The sequence below is a fragment of the Alligator sinensis genome, unplaced genomic scaffold (genome assembly GCF_000455745.1).
Source record: "Alligator sinensis unplaced genomic scaffold, ASM45574v1 scaffold244_2, whole genome shotgun sequence".
NCBI classification, from domain to species: domain Eukaryota; kingdom Metazoa; phylum Chordata; order Crocodylia; family Alligatoridae; genus Alligator; species Alligator sinensis.
This window is the reverse complement of record NW_005842189.1, coordinates 1,001,067-1,021,802: the sequence shown is the minus strand read 5'-3', so window position 1 is coordinate 1,021,802 and position 20,736 is coordinate 1,001,067. Positions and strand designations below refer to the sequence as shown.

The 20,736-nt window shown below is 42.1% G+C and overlaps 2 protein-coding genes across 9 annotated transcripts in view; one reads left to right on the top strand and one right to left on the bottom strand.

Annotated features, from left to right (window-relative positions):
- Positions 1–7,673, bottom strand: part of SH3YL1 (SH3 and SYLF domain containing 1) — a 108,512-nt gene extending 100,839 nt beyond the window's left edge. For all 7 annotated transcript variants that reach the window (XM_006026308.3, XM_025207208.1, XM_025207209.1 and 4 more), the window contains exon 1: positions 7,625–7,673. In XM_006026308.3, the coding sequence (XP_006026370.1) occupies position 7,625 (1 nt within the window). In that variant the 5' untranslated portion in view covers positions 7,626–7,673. The remainder of the gene's footprint in view (positions 1–7,624) is intronic.
- Positions 7,674–20,736, top strand: part of ACP1 (acid phosphatase 1) — a 22,476-nt gene continuing 9,413 nt past the window's right edge. The window contains exons 1-3 of one of the 2 annotated variants that reach the window (XM_006026312.3): positions 7,674–7,960; positions 17,296–17,369; positions 17,641–17,754. In XM_006026312.3, the coding sequence (XP_006026374.1) occupies positions 7,732–7,960; positions 17,296–17,369; positions 17,641–17,754 (417 nt within the window). In that variant the 5' untranslated portion in view covers positions 7,674–7,731. Of the gene's footprint in view, positions 7,961–17,295; positions 17,370–17,472; positions 17,587–17,640; positions 17,755–20,736 lie in introns of both variants that reach the window. The other variant, XM_006026311.3, reaches the window with a different exon arrangement.

Sequence of the window (20,736 nt, the reverse complement as noted above, 5' to 3'; positions counted from 1 at the left end):
CAGGAATAGGAGGAGCCACTGGAGGTGGAAGGAGCCGAGCAGTACCCATAGCAAAATTGGCTCCCAGTTGGATAGGAGCTCTGTTAACTGATCTGAGCCCCTGTAAATATAAAAAGTGATTTTGCTTAAGTGACAATAGTCAGTGTTTTCACAACATAAAATATTTGCTACTGGGAAACAATACCACAAATAAGTTATGAGGCCAGTATTTTTTGGATGATCTCTCGAATTGGGCCACATGTATAGTTTAGATAAAGTTAGCCAAACTTTTGAATGTGAAGCACTCTTCAGGTCAGAGGTCCCAACTGTGTGAGTGATCCAATAAATAGTTATCACCCCCAAAAATCCTGGTCCCTTACATGATTCTTGGACCATCACAGATACAGAATTGCTGAACACTGCAAGTAAATTGATAATCTACTTTCACCTATGTCTTTTTCTCTATAATTATTTAATTGCCCTTAAAAACATGTTTTAAAATGGAATCAGTATTTTATTTATTATAAATTTGAAACTACTATAATTTAGAGTCTTTTTAATAAAGATTTGTGTATTGTTTTATTTTGCTCACTTAAAGCAGATGCATTGATCAGGCAAACAGATAATGCACCACTTAGTAACTTGCTGGGATGAGACCTACGCATGACTAGCTTTAACAACAATCTCAAGGAAATCTAAATGGCTTTTGACAATGTACTAGCAGAAGGATTAGGTGATCCCAGCTCCTAATGGGTTCTGTATTAACACAAGTTTGAAATAAGCCCTACACAATTAAATACACAGACAATTTCCTCTCATCTTCCTAGCAGAATAATCTCTCCAAATGAGGGCAGAAACATCAAGTAGTAAAAAGATATGTGAACATCCATACAGGGCCTTTAAAAAAAAAGAATTTAAAAAGGAAAATAATGGGTTTGCTAGATACAGATAAGAGATTTTAGATACAAGCTAATCAGCCGTGCACTTTCTCCTCATATTTTATTAGCTGGGACAGGATAAAATGGTCAGGGTAAAATATCTGAAGCATGGGTGAAGCAAAGATTTTCTGGTGATATCTTTACTGGATCAACTGTATAGTTGGGAGAGAGGACACCAAAAATTCTGGCTTCTCTCATTTTTCCTGGACCATCATAGCTACAACAGTCTTCCAGCCCTACTGAAGCATGAGTGTCGTGTAGTTTGACCAGACAAGAGTCCAGAATGTAGTTGTGCAACCACGTAAAAAGCAACGGAGAAATATTGGCCAAAGTTGCTCTTCAGAATCTCTGAAAGTGGCGATGGGGCTTGATAAATAAATAAAGCCCGATTTCCGTCTAAGCTTGTTGGTTGAATCTGTAGCTCTGACTTTTTTAGGTAAAACATTTACTTAGAGCCAGGAGCATTTCACATGAACATTATTACACTGACGTGAAGAGAAGGAGATACGAAACTACCCTTGTCATGGGAAACAAAATTAAAATCAAAATGCCAAAATCCAAAATGAGAATGGTTTATTTTTCTCTTATTACCTGTTATTGTAAGTAAAAAAAAAAAAAAAAAAAAAAAAAAAAAAGCATTTTGGTTCACTCATTCCTTTCTCTCTTGCTTGCTTTTCTCATCTGTAGACAATGAAAACAGGAAATGTGTAGTTGGATGAATTTTCCAAAAAAACCTGAAATGATGAAGTAACTCAAATTTCTATTTACAAACTTTAGGGAGAGTAACAATTTTGACAATTAACAACAAAAATGTAAGTAACCCAACCCAGGAGGTTCCCAACTTAAGCGCTATGCCTGTAAGATGGCTGAATGTGGTAGTAATAAATGAATATTGTTGAGTCTTCTAAAAAAAAGAAATAACACAGAGAAATGTATCAGTTGTAATTTGAATGTGGAATCATTTGATCATACAGTGGATTCAAAGTGCCCCGTGCTGTTCAGCTTTAAAATAAATGATGGTAAAACAAAATTTAAATGCAAGACTCAGCTTGGCTGGAATCCTTCAACATTTTATAGAGGTATTGACAATAAAACTATCACTTGTATACATTCCTGGACATTTGAACTATTTCTAAGGTTGTCTTCTATTATCAGTTTTCTGAAATAAAGATCTTTTGTTTTTAAAGTCAGCTTAAATAATTCAGTTCTTCTGGTCAGTTTTTTTTCAGATCTTAAGCAAGCAATGTTCCCTGTAACAGCTTTATTACTAATTCCAGTGTCTGCAGGTCCCAATGTCTCGCTTATTTGTTGTTCTCACTGTAGCACGTTGCATAGGGTGCCTGCCATTTTTAAGAGCTGACCACAGAGAGCTGGTGGTCTTTCAATTAAGACCAGGGCAGCCTTCTGCATTTTAATGGCAATTAACATCAAGGTGTAGCAGATAAGAAAGGCAGACTGCTCATAGAGCAGGGTACAAGCAATTTTTTTGGTATCTGGGAGCTTAACTGCCACCCCTGGAGACGGCACCCTGTGGCAAACCTTTTTTCCTAAAACTCACAAGATGACATTACACAACAGGAATGACTAGAAGGTAGAATCAGCAGAAGGCAGTGTATGTCTGTGTCTTCTATTTTTAAGATGTGAAACTACATGAAATTATAACATGAAACTTAAGATATAAAACTATAAAAGACAGGAACCCCCAAAGTCTTCTCCCATCCCAATCAATTACAATCAGGCACTTTGTTTGTGCATGTATTCATTGAAGTTAGTACTACACTAAACAAAAGACCACATATCCTAAGACACTTCACCTCCATCCCTTGTTGAGTCCAAGAAGCATCAGTTAGCTTCCCGGTCTTTTTCAGAACCTACATGGCAGCTGCTAGGTTAACCGGTCAGAAGACATGGACTCAAATCTCAAATGCCAGGAGCGCGCAGATGATACACAGCTATCTTTCATCACACTCAACCATACCACTGTCACCAGGGCCAGGTACAGACATTATACTTCTACTAGGATAAGTGATCGGAAATAGGTTTATACCTGTAACAAGTTTGGCGCACAGACAGCTTTAACAGCTCTCATTTAAAACCCACGCCACAAAATCCAAATTTGTGTCATATAAACTAAACGCCATATCAAGCCAAATAATATATAGTGGTAGTTTGTTTTAATGATGTAAAAATGTGTGTGTGTGGGGGGGGGGGTTAAAATCAGAAAATTTGGGGTTTGGGTTTTTTGTTTTTTAATCGGAGAAAGCCAGGATGTCTGCTTATGAGACACACGCAAACAAAACAAGGAAAGACATTCCCATTTTCACCTGTACTAGAACTGATAATACAGAGCACTGTAATATAGAGAAACAAGTACACTTAGGGAGGAAAACCATTATCAAAACAAACACTGCACGTGTTCCTCCCCCAGAGGAGAGCAAACAACATGTGACATGTTAGTCAGATTGCTCAATACGTTATTGAAAGGCATTTCAGATACTTACCTTGCTCACACTGAAAACTACAAAAGAAAAATGTTGGTTTCCCCAACAAATTAATAAAAATACATCTCATAAAATATACATGCTCCAGTCATTACTTGCAGACAGGTAACAAATTTAATAAACTACATCAACCAAAATCACCACACATTCCCTTCAGTCTCTGCATTCGATCTTCACATACTAGTTCTAGCTTCCCGTGTCCCAAAGCCAAAGCCCATAAATTACTGCAATTCTGACCACCCTCCTACTAGGAGAGATACTTTCTGAAATTAATGACTCTCAAGATATGAAAGCAAGTGCAAAAGAATGGAGAGCATTTTAAACAGCATCAGAGGAAGGTGAATCAAAATTATTCAGATGTTAATAATTAAACCAAAAAGCAAGGATTTTAATTATTTCCCTGTTCCTTAACTATTCAAAACACAACAGATATAAAAGCAAAATCTGTTTTGATGCAAACTGAATTGTTTTTTAAGGGTACTTGTCATGAACAAACTAACTTAGCTAGTCAAATTATCAGATTGACTTGAATTCTGTTCAGCTTTTTCACTCCTATGAAGACATAGGACCATAGCTATGCCCTTTACAAAGTCATTTAGTCCACTGGAGTTGATACTAGAAAAGACTAACATTCTGATCTGAAAGCATGTTACACCTACTTTCCATTAGGATAAATGCACAGGTTACAGGAAAAAAAAGATAAATTTTCCATGGTGTATTACAAAGGCATAAGGAAGTATATTTTAACTATTCGGCACAGATTTGCCATCCCATTCTGCTCCAGAATTAATTGCTGTGAACAAAGAACAAAAAATTGTGGCAAATTGAATAGGCTGTCAGTTCAAATGCCCAATGATGCACATTAGCAGTAAATTATAACATGTGTTTTTCTTCCTATGAAAATATATACTACTAACTCCTAAAATAACTTCTTGACTAAAGCAAGGTATTCGTGCTTAATCTTATGCACTGTCCTACTGAATTCAAACTTGCCAAGACTTAGGTAATGTTGTGGGTAAATGTTTACTAAATGAATGTAAATGAATGTCTATAAAGCAGGGTTGTATATGGATTCTACCATAAGGTCTTCCAAGCTTCAAACCTTCTATAAACAGGTTTCCACTCTCTCTATCCCACATACACACAAAAATATTAAAAACACATTTTTCTGTCTACCAGTCATCTTAACATATACTTTCTTTACTTTTTTTTACTTTACAAATTAGGTGTTAAAATGCTCATCTTATTTGCTTTTCTGTCTCAGGTTTGCATATACCATCAATTATCATGTTATCATTGCAAGAGACAATCTTTTTTACATAATTTAACTAAAAAAAAATCCAAAAAAGAGAGATTCCCCCCACATACTTTTTAACCTTTATTATAAAAATGTTCAAAATGAAAGGTGAGTATGCATAAGTGTGTGCCTTTCTAGAAGCTGAACATGAAACACTTGTCAGCAATGAAAACACCCGTGTCACCAGAGATTGAAACCCCTTCCCCCAGAGAGGGAACCCTCTCTTTCAACTTAGAATGCCAGTCAAATTTAGCCACAGTATAAGCAGTTGGTTAGTTAAGACAACTGATTAGCATCCAGAAGAACCAGAATTTACTTAGGCTACAGGTCTAATGCCTAGAGGGATGACTAACATGATATCTATGCATTATGGCGGTCTGGTTGTTTTGCCACTGTTCACTTGTGGCAGGAGCAGGTGCTGCATATGACAGTCCTGGCCTGCCCCTGCTACACTGCACTGTTGCAGCACCTGCCCAAGTTGCTTTGTGAACTCTGCTGCATGCAGTGCCTGCCCCAGCCACTCCAGCACACATGCTGCATACAAAGTAGATCCTGGAGTGGGTGCTGGGGGTCTGTGGGTCCATCACCTAGACTTGACCTATGGGCTGGCCTTGCATCCCTCCCCCCGCCAATGGGGCTAGATGAGTTCGACTCCCCTGTCCTGATTGGCACAGAGTCAGTGGGGCATGCAAATGTGAAGTTAAGCAGAAAGTCAAGCAGGGCAGTACCTTTTAGACAAACTGGCTCAAAGAGGCAGGAGCTTTCATAGGCAATGGCCTGCTTCATCAGATGCTGGGAACAGGCTGCTGCAGCATGCATTACATTGTTAGTGTCCAACTAAGCAGATCACTGTCTCTGGTGGCTCTCGCCTCTTTGAACTGGTTAGTCTAAAAGGTGACATCCTGCCCTGCCTTTTGCTCAGTCCACTGAGCAGAACTGAGGTGCTAAATTTAGATCATGAAACCAGGAAAGAGAGATGAGAGCTCCATGCCCAACCTCCAGCAGGGGCCACGTGTCATAAGAACTGCCATTTATTGGGTCAGATGGTAGATCTGTCCTGCACAGCCTCCTATGTCACACTCTCTCGTCTATTCATATATCCAGGCAGAATATCACTGGGCATTGTCCTGGCTCCTTGGATTCGTTCAAGGGCCAGTAGGCGCCATCCGGTGTGCTCTACTCCATGTCCCCCCTTGACAATCTTGTTTTGAACCTTTGACCTCCATTTCTGTCCCTGTTTTCAATATTATTTGTCCAAAGAAATCTGTAACACATCACTACTGACCCCCCCCAATATTAAAGCGGGCTTATAGTTTCCACGGCAGTCCTGGCCCGTGACTTCCCCTGATGTATTACAAGGTATATGTCGTACTCCTTCATCTGTTCACATATCGATATGCTTGGTTTTCCTCCTTGGCACTCTTATTTGAACCTCTGACCTCCATGCCTGTCCCTGTTTTTGTTATTATTTGTCCCAAGTAATCAATTGTCACCTTTTCTGTAACCTCCCTGCCTGAAGGAGGCCAATAACTTACTTGGTGGGCCTAGGCCCACCCCCCTAAAGGACGACAAATAGGTTTGTGTCACACTCCCTCATCCATTCACATACCTGGGCAGAGTATCAACTGGCTCCTTGGACTTGTTCAAGGGCCAGTGGATGCCGTCTGGTGTGCTGTGCTTGGTGTCCCCCCTCCATGCACTCATCATAAATTTATGACCCTCAATACTGTCCCTGTTTCATTTATGTGTGCCCCAGTTTGTAATCAGTGATATCTCCTTAGTGACCATCACCAAGTGGGGCTTACAGCTTTACTTGGTGGGCTCTGGCCCACTGTCCCAATGGCATATCAAAAGGCCCATGTGTGTCACACAGCAGCAGAGAAGATGAGGAAAGAGGGAGTGAGCTGGGCCTGACTAGAGGTTTCCCCACTGCTGCTCCTCTCTCACTTCCAGCCTCCAGCACTTCGGGTCTAAAAAGCACCAATTTGGAGGCTGGGCTCCGCACTGCCCTGCTCAGAAGTGGCCCCCAGCTTGTCCAGCCTCTTCCTCCAACCGGCTGAGCTGCAGCTGCCGCCACCTCTAGGGGCAGCGAGTCTTGCACTTTCCACACGCGTCACATGAGTGAGAAGAAGTCCAAGCAGTGTCGCCAGGTCTTAAATATTAAATTATCGCGTTGGAGGCTCAAAATTATTGTGTTGACTGAAAAACTATAACTCACCAGTGAGCAAGTGAGAACTGGGTCAAAGCTAAAGCATTTCTTTCTCTGGAGACAAGCAGTCATAAGAAAGTGCTGGCAAACCCAAAAGTCAGTGAGGACTCCCCGAGAGCAACTTGGGTTTTGCATATGCTGCATTTATTCGCTGCTTCAAAAATTGTCGTACATTCTGAACACTTTTACTATTATCAGTCGTACATCGTGCAAGGGTTGAAATGGGTGTACAAATGTACAAGCGGTCCTCGCCCCTACCTTGGGCAAATTCAAGGGGAGGTTGGACAATCACCGGTCTGGGGTCTTGTGAACCCAGCATTCATTCCTGCCTGTGGCAGGGGGTCAGGCTTGATGATCTGTTCAGGTCCCTCCTGACCCTAGCTACTATGAAACTATGTGGTCATGATCGTCCACCTGGTAAGGCCGAGTCAGAGCCAGGGGCTTCAGAGGAGGCTTGGATGACCCCCCCCTCAAACACCAGGGAAGAAGGCACAAGCAACCCCTGTTACCCACTTCGGCTGCCACTGATTGTTTCGTGGCTGCAGGCAAGGCCCAGAGGCTGGAACTGACCCTGGGGGCATCGCAAAGGCGGCTGATGCCTGCACCCCCGCTCCCACCCCCCGGGGACACCAGCACACGCGACACCAGCAGCCCCGCTGCGCACGGCCCGCCTCCCCCGCTGCGTACGGCCCGCACTCACTGCTCGCAGCCCGCTCCGCGTCGCCCGCTCCGCTCACCTGCGCCAGGTGAGGCTGGGAGGGGCAGGGCTGTCTACCCCACTGCCTGATTCTTTATCTCGCACCACCAATGGGTTTACCGAGGGGAGAAAGTTTGTGGCCGGGACCGCAATCTTGGCTTGCATTTTTTTTTCAAATATATACATTTTTTTCCAGTCAGGCACTGCTGAGGTCAAGCGGCAAGGGCGGGGCCGTAAAGCGCCGCGCGTCTGGCGCGACAGCCGGAAGGACCTGGGGGTCGGCACTGCGGGTGGAGATGGCGGCGAGGGAAGTCAAGTCCGTGCTCTTCGTGTGCCTAGGTGAGGGGGCGCCGGGGCGAGTCTGTTGATGACGTAACTGATCTCCGCAGTTCTTGTCGTCGCAAGAAGCAGCTCGTGCTGGCGCTGCCGTGACGTCAGTGCGGGACACCACCGGCCTGGGGACGAGGCGCAGCCCAGGCCGGGCCTGCTGCTCGCCTGCGCCTTGGGGCCGGAGCGCGGGTCTGCCCCGCTGGCCGGACTCGGTCTCCGAACTGGAAGCCGTGCTCTGGCTCCGTCACAGCCGCCCCTGCGCACTGCAGAGCCCCTGGGACGGATGATCTTGACCTTCTGGCATTGGGCCCTGCGCAGGGAATCTTTCCTCTCACTTTCTTCATGGCCTTGGAGTGCAACGTGGAAGTTCCTGTTGCCCCTGGCCATGTTTGGTGGCATGTTAGGGACTTGCTGTTGTCCCTAACACTTGCAAGTCTGTTAAGACCATGATGATAAGCCAGTTTCAGCTTTAGTTGTTCACTTGGAAGGAATTGCTTCTTATAGTACAGATTTGTCTGGGGGTTTTTTTGCCTTCCTCTGAAGCATCAGATTGGCCACAAATGCAGGTGGGGACTAGGGATGTGGAAGTTTGAGGCTGACATTGGTTGCTTAACCTGTTCCTTTTTCAAAGCTAATCTGGACCCCATAAAAGTTGTTATTAATGAATTACACATCCCACATCTGTGGGTGGAACAGAGATAATTTCATTAACTATGAATATTTACTAGTTGTTATCATACATATTAATTAGTAAATATTCATAGCTAATGAAATTGTTTGTTTAAGACGGGGGTGGGCAAAACGTGGACCGGACGTGGCCTGCCAGGCTATTTTGTCTGGCCCGTAGGGCCCAAAAATTTTTAGAAAGTTAATATTTATTTGCCCCTGGTTGCCTGTCATGCCGCCCTCGATGGCTTGCCAGAACTCAGTAAGCATCCCTCCTGCCGAAATAATTGCCCGCCCCTGGTTTAGGATGTGTAATTCATTAATAACAAGCTTTTATGGGGTCTAGATTTCCTCTGAAAAAGGAACTGGGAATGAGCAACCAGTTTCAGCCTCATGAAAGTTTAAAGGACTAATTGTTTACCAGTAAGTGTAATGATAACCATTTAGCTTACAGTTATCCTTTAGCTCCCAGCCAGCACAGTCTGTCAGGGAAGCAGGGAAAAGAAGCTGCATGGTGCCCCAGCAGAAAACAGAGGGAAGAGTGAGGGCAACTAGTACCTATAGCCTAAGAGCAAAAGAGCTAGCAGCCTAATGATCCTAACTGCTTAATTGATGAGTCTTGTTTACAGGTGCTCCCTTCCTCCTAGGGCAGGGCTTCAGGTGGACTGCATTGTCTGCCTGGGCTTGCCTCCTCTTTCCCCCCACTTGTACAGTCAAAGAGCTCCAGGAGCCCAAGCAGCTCCCAGCAGCAGCTGTGTCCAGTCTGCTGTGTTATTGGTTAATTGATTCACTGATATAATTAAAGGAGGTTAAAAGATTTTTTTTAATTATATTTAGATCCCTAATGGGGACATTGAATAAAGTGGGCCATTGATCTCTGGTGCTACAGAGAATTACGTTTAGGTGAGCAACTGATCACTGAATTTGAGGCCAGGAAGGAGTTTTTCCTTCAGTCAGATTAGTAGAGATCCCAGGTCTGTTCTTCTCTGCAGTGTGTATTTACTTGCTGAGATGGTTTGTGGGGAGATGTTAACAAGTCCTGCGGCCACAGTCAAGTGGTGTTGGGCAGGAACAGTAATGTCTGGGAGTCCCTAGTCACAAATCTACATGTAGGTGGCAGTTATGTGATGGTCATTTTGTGCTTACCAAGACAGACATACTTCGGCAGGTGTGGCTGTGACTGAGCAGTCCTCTTTAGGATCCCCTCTGCTCACCGTGAATGGGAAGAGGCTAGAAAAGGTGCCCTAAACATAGTCTGTCTCAACACCACCCCCCCTGCCCATCAGCCTGCCCCAGCTCAAGCTGCCCCCCACGTAACCCTTGGAAAACATCAAGCAGTTTCCATACCTTGGCAGTCGCCTCTTCCAGTCAATCAATCTTGATGTAGAAACTGAACGTAGGACTTGCTGTGCAAGCATATCCTTTGGAAAGCTGCTTCATTGTGTTTTTGCTGACCAAGGTTTGCAGATAGAAACGAAGATCCTGCTCTACAATGCAGTGTTTACCCCATATTCCTCTACCAGTGCGAGATGTGGGTGATATATTGAAGCCATCTTAAGTGCCTGGAGTACGTGTATAAATGCCCCTAGTCATGGTAACGGGGCCTACCGAGCAAGCACTAGAAGGACACCTTGAAAACATACCTTAAGAAAGGTGGCATCAACCCTACAAATTGGGTTGGCTGGCTGGTATCAGGTCTCAGTGGTGCTGCACCATACATCAAGCTACAGCCCACTTTGAAGAGAACTGTCTTGCTCAGGAAGCTGAGAAACAGCAGAGGAGGAAGGAAAGCATGCAACATCCTGGCCAGTAGTTGTCCCCCTCCAAGGTACCAGCTGTCATAATATCTGTGGAAAAACTTGCAGAGCACGGATTCGACTCCTCAGCCACCTTAAAACTCACCATTCTATTCTTTTAATTTTTTTAATTTTTAATTTTTTGGCTCTACCGACTTTAATTGGCTTTTTTTGTATAGGCCGCAAACATCAAATTTGCTGTAGTGATTAAGGAGTCTTATGTATATGGGACTGCAGCTGAAATAAATGAATTGTTCTCATCACTTCACTTGACAAAACCTTCCAATAAGAATAATTCTTGATTTAGACTTCCGATAGATGGAGATAAGGGGAGAGAATGTAATTTAATCTCATAAGGTTCAACAAGGGCAAGTGCAAAGTCCTGCATTTAGGACAGAATAATTCTATGCATCGGTACAGGCTGGGGGCTGACTGGCTGGGCAGCAGCTTTGCAGAAAAGGACCTGGGGGTTACAGTGGACAGTAAGATGGATATGAGTCAACAGTGTGCCCTTTTTGCCAAGAAAGCTAATGGCATACTGGACTGTATTAGTAGGAGTGTTGCAAGCAAATCAAGGGAAGTAATTATTCCCTTCTCTTCTGCACTGGTGAGGCCACATCTGCAGTCCATTTTTAGGCCTCCCACTACAGAAAGAATATGGACAAATTAGAGTCCACCAGAGGGCAATGAAAATAGTGAGGGGGCTGGGGCACATGACTTCTGAGCAGCATCTGAGGGAACTGGGTTTATTTAGTCTGGAGAAGAGAAGACTGAGGGGGAATTTGTTAAGAGCCTTTAGCTACCTGCAGGGTGGTTCCAGAGAGGATGGAGCTAGATCAGGGATGGACATAATACAGCCCTCAGGCCGGGCTCTCAAAGGGACTTTATGTGGCCCAGAGCGGGTGTCTCAGTTTTACCTGGCCCAGGCTCCATCTTTCAGTCTTGCTTAATTTTCCTTTTTCCTTAGTGAAGTTAAAAAAAAAAAATCCACTTGATTGTGTAAAAATAGTTCATTTCTTTAGATGTATTCTATCCACAATGTCTCCATTAAGTTTATTAATACAGAAATCGGTTATCATTGCCTCTGGCCTCAGTTAGCCCCATTATTTCAGATATGAGACGTATCTATATTGTTAGTGCAACATAGAAAAACTTACACTTTCCTTGCCTTTGTGGTACCCATTCAATTGCTGAATGATTTAAAAAAACATGTTTTTTCTTTCACTCTAGTTTATTTTTTATGCAGTTCTGAGCATAGCTTGTACAGTCATGCTTATACTTTGACTAGAGTCAGTTTCATCTATTCTTTTCTCACAGTTTCTGTTTGGTTTTCATACAAATAGGTTCATTATCATGATGTACTTGTACAGTTATGGACATAGTGAAAGAAAAGCTGACTATACAAACTATGCCCACAATTTCACAAAAAGTACACTGTGCTGAACCTATCTACAATGACAGTAAACAAAGTGGTAGAAAACATAATGTAAATGGAGAAAACTGACTATAGTGGAAGAAAAGCTGACTCTACAAACTATAGTCAGTTTTCTCCATTTACATTATGTTTTCTACTAATTTCTGTTTAGTCCTTTAGTCCATTTTATGGTGATATGTACAATTGGCTGAAAAAGAAATGCATTTCACAATCAATTAAAATTTTAATTGTGACAAAACACTTATTTGAGTTAATGGCACACCAGAATATTTCATTCTCTTCTCAAAAATATTGAATTACTTAGCATAGGATGTGGCCAGTAATATTCCTTTGATTTGCAGGCCAGTCCTATGGACAGTTGTTCAACATTTAAACTTGCTCTTTCTAGGATGGGCTAACAAGTAAGGAATTTTGATTTTTAAACTATCACTTTTAATCTTGTTTTGTATTTGTATTTTTTTCCTAAAGACACATTTGTTCTTGTTTGGTATAACCATAAAGCATGTTGGCTTGTACTAAATTTAGCATGTCAGTATTTAGTTACTTTTTTAGTAAGCCAGGGGATGGTCTTTTTAAAGCAGTTGTATGGGTTAACAAATTTCTTCAGTTTCTTAATATTTAGTGTGTTAGAAAAATCACAAATGACACATTTCTTACATTTTTTTTTCTTTAATTTGTGCCAGTCTGCAAATTGTACAGGTGTCAAATGTAGGGAAATGGAAATGTATTTAAAACATTGCTATCACTTTTTTAGGTAAAGAAAACTACGTTAAATATGTTTGATATGGGGGGGTAGCAGTGAATGATTGAGGGTCAGAAAAGAGGTAACTTTCACAGGTATTTTTAAAAGGATTCTGAGAGGTGGGAGTTGCCTTTTTTTGGGTAGATGCTAAAAGAGGAAAGAGAGCACTGGCAGGGAAAATTACCAGGAGCTGTGGGATACATTATCCTTGACTGGGTAACAGGTGGAAGCTACGTGTGACACCTGACAAAACTCAAGGAACAGAAAATTGGAGGATTACAGATAAAGGAGATGATCTGTGAATTCAGATGAGATTTGGAAGATATGACCGAGCACAGATGAAACTGCTGCAGGAGAGTGGTGGTTCTCTGGACATAGAAGAAAATATATGCCCGTACTGATGCAAATCACTGATTATACTGTTTATCCAGCTTCAAAGGACTGTTCCTATTCTGAATAGGAAATAGGGTGAGATGGTTGAGATTTCACAATTTCTCCAAATAAAAAAATCTTAGTAATATGGAGGGATTAAAATTACTTCTACAGGATGCAAAACATCTACAAGAAAAGAAATATGTCACTGTTTAGGAAAGAGAAAAATAAAGGTTAAAGGTGGTAGAGTAGTATTGCATCTTCTTTATGTACAGTCAGGTGTAATGCCTCCCTCTAAACTTGATTCCCCTCCCCCCTTTTCCCCCCTATGTTTGATAAACTGCTTTGCAGTCATCCTGATTAATCAGGTCAGGCTGAATTTTTTCATCATCACTGCCATTTTAGCAGTTGGCAACCTGTTCAATCTAATCCAGAATTTGCAATTCAGGTTACAAATGGGTGGATGTACATCAGGGATTCTGAATTTTGTCAGTATGTCTGTTTCTGTGTCCCAGAGCTGTTATCGTTTTGCAAGGACAGAGCTGACATTCTTCTACTCTGTGTGTTACTTGCCCAGTCATACAGCCCATGAGCACACAAGCTGGTGTTTGCAGAGGCTGCAGGATCCACAGATTTTGGTGTTTTCTGGAGTTAGGCAATTCATGGGAGCTGCTCACACTTTGCCTCATTCATTGGAACCGTAGTCAGTTTTGTATGTAGCAAAAGTGAAGCTGTGATTAGACCCTTCACAAAAGAAAATAAAACATAGTAAAAATAATTTTATAATAATTTAAATTTATAATAATTTAAATTTAAATAAATTTAAAAACTAGATATAGCAAAATTCAGAAGTGGGTCCACTGTACAATGAGGATGAGACTAAAATTCAAGAAAATCTAGGTATGGCCCAAAAACTTTGTTTCAGCTTTCCATAAGGATAATGTTGACTCTCAGGCAAAGGAAGGGATTGTGTAACATTTGCCTATGATACAAGGAAGTTCTTTCCAGGCCTCTTTTCTATGTTCAGTTTTAATTTTCTTGGCTCAAATATCAAAATGTTTTATTAAACAAAAAAATATGTAAGCAATTGCTGCTTTTCCCCATGTCCTTCAAGTTTCTTTCAACTCCGCGCATCCCATTCTTTTTCATCTTACCTGTCTTCATAGACTGGAGAAAGAAATTGTTTTCTTTCTCAACTTGGAGTGAGCTAAGCTAAATTAAGCACACAGCCTTTTTTCCAGATGCAAACAGACTACTTCCATCAAAGCAGCTCAATAAAATCTCTTCCAGGTGTTTATCCAAGTGACTTATACCAACTTGCTGGTCTTCACCTTCTTTAAAATTCTAACAGTAAACTTATCATTTACACACCTGGTATTTATTGTGATTGGTATTACTGATGGAAGAATATTAGATGTGTATGTCACAGCAGTATTTTTCTCTTCAACAGTTGGGTATCTACCCTGGTATTTTATTGCAAATGTCAGCATGAAAATGAATCCAAATAAGTGCTTAAAAATTACATTTGTTTTGGGGGTCTTTTCCACTGTCTGCAGTTTAAGCTGTTGGATATCTTTTTCTGAAATTCCTTCTAAATCTATGCTGAGTATGTTCAGCATATATTCTACAGTTCTCTTTAGTCCAGCTTGGACTGATGTGACACTTTTTTAAATGACTGTGGTGCAGGGTGCTAAAGCGATACTGCTACTTTAAGAGCAGAAGCAGCTAGCTAGAGAGCTCTGCCAGCAAGGCAGAGCTCCACAGCTGCAGGGTACCCAGACTAATGGGCTAATGAGCTAATAGGGGAATTAGCAGGCATCTGACCAGGAAGAGGCAGGACCTTGGGCACATACAAGTCCCAGGGCTGGGTCTGGCAGGAGTTAGTTCTCTGGCAGCTGCCAAGGGAAGAAGCTCTTGGAAGAAAGAACTGCTTACAGATGTTGGATGGCCTAGTCTGCTGCCTGGAAGATAAATAGAGCTCCTAAGATACCTGGAGGCACACAAGAATAAGAGGGAGGTTTACCTTCTTAAAGGGGCAGAGTGTGGCTTCCATTGTTATTGTTATGTTGTAGCCCAGGGACTTGTTTTTTCTATTGTCTTTTAAACCAGTGGACTGGGAAGGGGAGGGGGAGGCCTCATTGGGGCACACTATTGTGTAGAGTCCCAGCACCAGAGAGGGCACAGATATAGGGCTGCAGAGAGCCCAGCGCCAGAGAGGGCACAGTGACAGGGGCTGCAGAGCCCAGGGCCCACAGGAGGCCAAGTTATTCTAAAAGTGGATTAGGGAGACGTTATTCATATACCACCTGTGAGGCATGGGGCGTGGTAAAGGGGAGGTTTTGGAGCCACGCATTTAGCCCATAAGGCTTAGGGTGTCCCGTAAGACCTGGCAAGGGATCCAAGACCAGTGGGGTCTATTGAGGTTCAGCTGGACCATGACCACACAAACTCATGGGCAGCCTCCCAATTTATCTTTTTAACCAACAAAGCAGGTGAGATTAGAAGGCACCTGAAGGGCAGAGCAGGCACAGTCCCAGAGCCCTAAGGGCACTATGGCCATTTCGATTGATTTAAAAATCGAAAGAGATGCTTAAAAATAAGCATCAATTTATTCCCCCTCCCCCCCATCAAATTTATAAAAAAAACCAAAATTGAATTCTGCCAAGCTGGCCCATGTAATACTTATTTAATCTAACTTTCTGTATAGAACAGACATAGGACTTTTCCTGAACTAATTCCAGATTGAACTAAATAGCAAAGGGTAGCTGAGCTTACAAAGGTTTCAATTCTATCCACTTCATAGTATAAACTAAATCTTTCCTGAATCCTATTGCAGTTGTAAGAAGTTGTCCAACAAACTTCACTTGAGTTGTCTTATAAAAGAACTAGATGAGGTCAAATTGCTATTAAAGAAGGTAGCAAAAACTATAAAAGTTCATACTCCCTACAAATAAATCCAACTACATGGTGGAAGTGTATTGGAAAAAAAAAGGAGTGAAACAGCATAGACAGACATTGTATTATCCTATCCTCTGCTTTTATTTCCTTTCTAATTTGTGTGGGTTTTCATGCAATTCTCCCGTATTGATTATTGAATCATAGAAATTAGGGTTGGAAGGGACCTCAGGAGGTCATCTAATCCAACCCCTTGCTCAAAACAGGACCAGCCCTAATTAGATCGTTCCAGCCATGGCTTTGTCTCGCTGGCCTTGAAAACCTCCAAGAATGGATATTCTGCTACCTGTCTAGGTAACCTGTTCCAGTGCTTCACCACCTTCCTAGTAAGAAAGTTTTCCTAATATCCAACTTAAACCTCCCTTGCTGCAACTTAGGATCACTGCTCCATGTTTTCTCATCTGCCACCACTGAGAACAGTCTAGCTCCATCCTTTTTGGAACCTCCCTTCAGGTAGTTAAAGGCTGCTATCAAATCCCCCCTCAGTCTTCTCTTATCTAGACTAAATACCCTCCAGGCTATCTGCTACTCCCCTCAGCTTGATGTTATCTGGAAACTTGCTTAGGATGCAATTCGTCCCATCATCCAGATTGTTAATGAAGATATTGGACAAAATGGGCAATATTAGCACTTCTCAGCCTCTTGAAGGTTCATATCAAGTGTAGTATCTTGGCCCTTCTTTAGGAAACATTGTGATTCATTTCTGTAACGTGGTTGGCCAACTGGTAGCATGCATGCCACAAGTAGCATGGACAGCCACGGTATTTGGGAAGTGGCAGACTGGGCAGGGGAAGGGGATCAGAGTGGCACTTGGAGAGAGGGAATGGCTGAACTTGCTACACACCTGCCTAAAAGTTTGGCCACCACTGAATTAGGAGATTGTAGCTGAAATCTGCTAAATGTGGATTGAAGCCACCTAAAAATTCCTAATTTTTTGCCATTTAAAACTATGATGTCAAAAGACATGAACACGTGACAGTTAACTCACATTTGAGATACATGGGCACACTTCAAAATTCTGCCCTTTTCAGTACGGTCACAAAGGGAATTGGGGTTGGGGAGGGGGGGAGAATAGTAGTATGATTACATAGTTACTTTGTACATGAGTGGGATAGAATATAGCAAACTTTGGATACAGTTCAAAAGCCTTTGTTAAGGCATCCCTATGGGCTGTACCTTCACTCCCATTGTGGCGAAATGTAAGTAAAGAGATTTCTCCAGAGGTCATGTTGTGGCTCCACTGCTGTAGATTCACTGAGGGGATGTAACAATAGTTATGACCAGAACTAGACCTTTCAACTAATAATTTGCTTTAAAAAACAAACAAACAAACAAAAAAACATGATGCCAAACTTAATTCAGTTTCTTCTTTCTATAGGGAACATTTGCCGATCACCCATAGCTGAAGCTGTTTTTAGAAAACTTGTAACAGATGAAAATGTTGAAAATAAGGTAAACTTTTCTATTGTTGCCAAAATATACTGTCTCTTAGTCAGTCAGTGTTATGTCAGCTATGGGAAGAAAAACATAAATATTTAAATTTGTTTTTCTGTAGTGGAGGATAGACAGTGCAGCGACATCTACCTATGAAATAGGAAACCCTCCTGACTATCGAGGACAGACTTGTATGAAGAAGCATGGCATTAACATGAATCATATTGCCAGGCAGGTACTGTACTTTTAATTTCTTTTAAATGTGTTGTATGTATGTGTTTTGTTGCAGTGGATGACAGACAGTGCTGCTGTTTCTGACTGGAACGTGGGGTGCTGCCCAGATGCAAGGGCTTTAAGCTGTCTGAGAAATCATGGCATTGAGACAGCCCATAAAGCACGGCAGGTAGAAAAGAGTACATTTTATTACTTGACAGAATAAATTCTTTGTTCAGTAATAATTGTAATAACTACAACAGACATTTGGCTGGTGTACGGTAAGTGTAAAATTGTGTAGTAAATATTGAATGTGATTGTGTAAAAAGAACAGCCATTGCCTAACTCTTCTAGCTGAAGTAAATGAGTTTCACTGTCAACTTCAGTGGTTGTTGAATGAGACCATTAGTTCAACACGTGCTTTTGAATATCTCTCAGATGTTCAGTATTTAGAGTATTAATACATATCTTATCGATCTGTTGGAGAAGTTGGCTCATATTCTTCTCCTAGAACTGATCCCCTTGGGTCAAAATGATTTCTGTGTGTATTTATACTACTCAAGTATGTCACTTAGCAGTCCAGTGATGAGAGAGAGACTGCATATGGAGTGGGGACAGTACCTCCCAAACCATAAGTAGCATAGCTCACTTGGTGCACTTTGGAGCACGTCAGGAGCTTGTTGTCATGCTCTCGGTTCTTCTAAGCTAGCTATGCCAATTCTGGTTCAGAAGGTAATGGATATGTTTTATCCTATTGAATTGGTGTAAACATGCCATAAGAGTTTGGAGACCTCCAGCTCCTCCCTAAATAGCTCAGATTCTAGAGTGAAGCTGCTGTTGGTTATACATCCCAATAAAGAAGTTCAAGTAAAAATTCCTCAATTCTATGTTTGGGACAATGATTCACTGAAAATTTGGGCAGTCCCTTTCAACTAAGTGGAAACCTTGTGTGAGGTTTGGAAAAACTCACTTCAGTTTTCTTTTGACAAAATCAGCTAAGTTTCAAGTGTTTATTTCAATGACAATCTCTCTGGAATGCAGCATGACTGCATCTAATTTAAATGTTTCAGATAGATAAATGCACATAACACTTTTTGATTAATTATTCTCTGTATAATGTATTCCTTTAGGCTCTGACCTTCCTTAGTTTGAGTTCATGCCACTACTCTTGCATTTTACACAAGATTAAATATTGTTTTTCTTTTTCCCTTCAGAATCTTACATGACCTTATTGAGGTCATTCTTTTCCTTTTTCTTTGGCAGAACCTACGCACTTAGTTCCTCCAACCTCTCTGGCCAAATTCCCTCAATCACACTTGTTGCCCTCACTGACCTTTTCTGTCTCTAATCTCCTTTACATAATAATGCAAACAGAATTGAGCGCAGTGCTGTATTCCAAACTGACTGTTTTGATACTAGAACTGTCTAGCTTGTGATGTTTCTATTAATACCAGTTATTTTCTTACTATGTGTAAATGCAGTGTTTTTATTTTAACATTATCCTAGGTCAGTGACTCACACAATTATTAGCTTCTGTCACATTGTTTAATCATTGGTGTCAAGTAGGAAGCCTAGGAAATCTCTAGAGCTCTTGTTAAGCATATTAAAAAGGGGAGTGGAGAGTCACAAACCTCTACCCCTTTGTGTGACTGCTGCTTACCTTGGGCAAATTTTGTCTTCAGAAATTCAGCCATAATCACATTTGTCAATGAATCTAGACAAGTAAAATTGTGAAGTGGACAGGAAAGGCTACAACAAAGAGTTGAAAGCAACATGGAGATTTGATGAAACAGTTTTTCATGTTGCTAAAGAAAATAATGTGCATATGCATTGATATGAAGTACTTGTTGGAAATGCCCCCACCATATAGTACGTGGCAGTCTCACTGAGAAAGTATTTGGGGCTGATCAATAAAAATAAGATCAAAGTTATGGTAGTGTTTGGGGAGCAGCCAAACTGATGGAAGAAGTTTGATAGGAATGTTGTTGAATAGTGTATACACTCAAATTCAAGGAAAGTATAACTGAACAACATTATGTTAAGGAGAATTCTTGTTTCCTTGTCTCCTTAATGGTGGCCTGCTTTGTGTAACTAACCCTTTCCACCTTTGCAGAAAACCTGTAGTGCTTAGGGGAATACCTTCCAGCACATTGCACAAGACATCTTCACAATTACACAAAATCTTTTATTTGTCTGCATGTTCATAAGTTATTCACAAAACCTGTGAATTATTATATGTAGCGAGTAAGCTAGCTGCCTTTTTTTGCTTGTGTAGGGAGAGCAAAACTTTAAATGAAGATAATTGCTGATGTAAGACTTGGAGAGAGTGGTTTTTTTTTCAGATTATAGACTGTTACATATGTTTCAGTTCATTTAATTCTTACCACACTCATAAGTGGGCAGATGTTCATCAGTTTCATATTATTACATACTGAGGCAAAAAAAAAAAAAAAAATGTGCACAGCTCGTTTCCATGTGCTGTTATCATGGACATGAGATTAGGAGAGTGATTATCTTTAGGGGTGGACTGGTAAAGATATTTTGGGTCAATACCAATGGCCAATTTTATTAATGAGCTGTCCTGGCTGATACCGATCCAATTGCCAATATGCAGCCCGGCAGTTTGGAGAGCAGCATCCAGTTGGTAGGTGTATTGTGGGGAGAAGTGAGGAGGAAAAGAGGGTGGGGGTGCAAATCAAGGCCCCTGGGGTGAGGAAGGGACTGGGGTAGAGGCAGGGACAGTCGCTGCCCAGCCAGGGTGGGGTATCGGACAAAGCCGCAAGTGGCTTGTCCACGGGGGTGGCTGACACCCCTGCGTGCACTCCTAGGGAAGGCATGAGGGGGCAAATGTCCCCTGGATCTGTGTGCAGGGTGAGGGCAGGCTGCCCTTTGTGTGCCTGGGGCTGGGGTTGGCGCCGGGCTCTTCCCGACACGGGGGTCTAAGCCGAGGCTGTGCTCAGAGCAGGTGGCAGTGGCAGCACTGGGAGAGCGGCTGTGGGGGACCTGTAGCCCCCCTCCCAGCATCGCCTGGCCGGAGTCCAGCAGCCCTGGTCCAGTCCCCCAACACAGGGGAAAAGCCCAGCGTTGCCCCAGCCCACAGCAGGCAACCCACCCTCGCCCCACACACAGATCCGGGGGGGGGGGGGGCACAGCCCCCCCCTCCCCCCCCAGG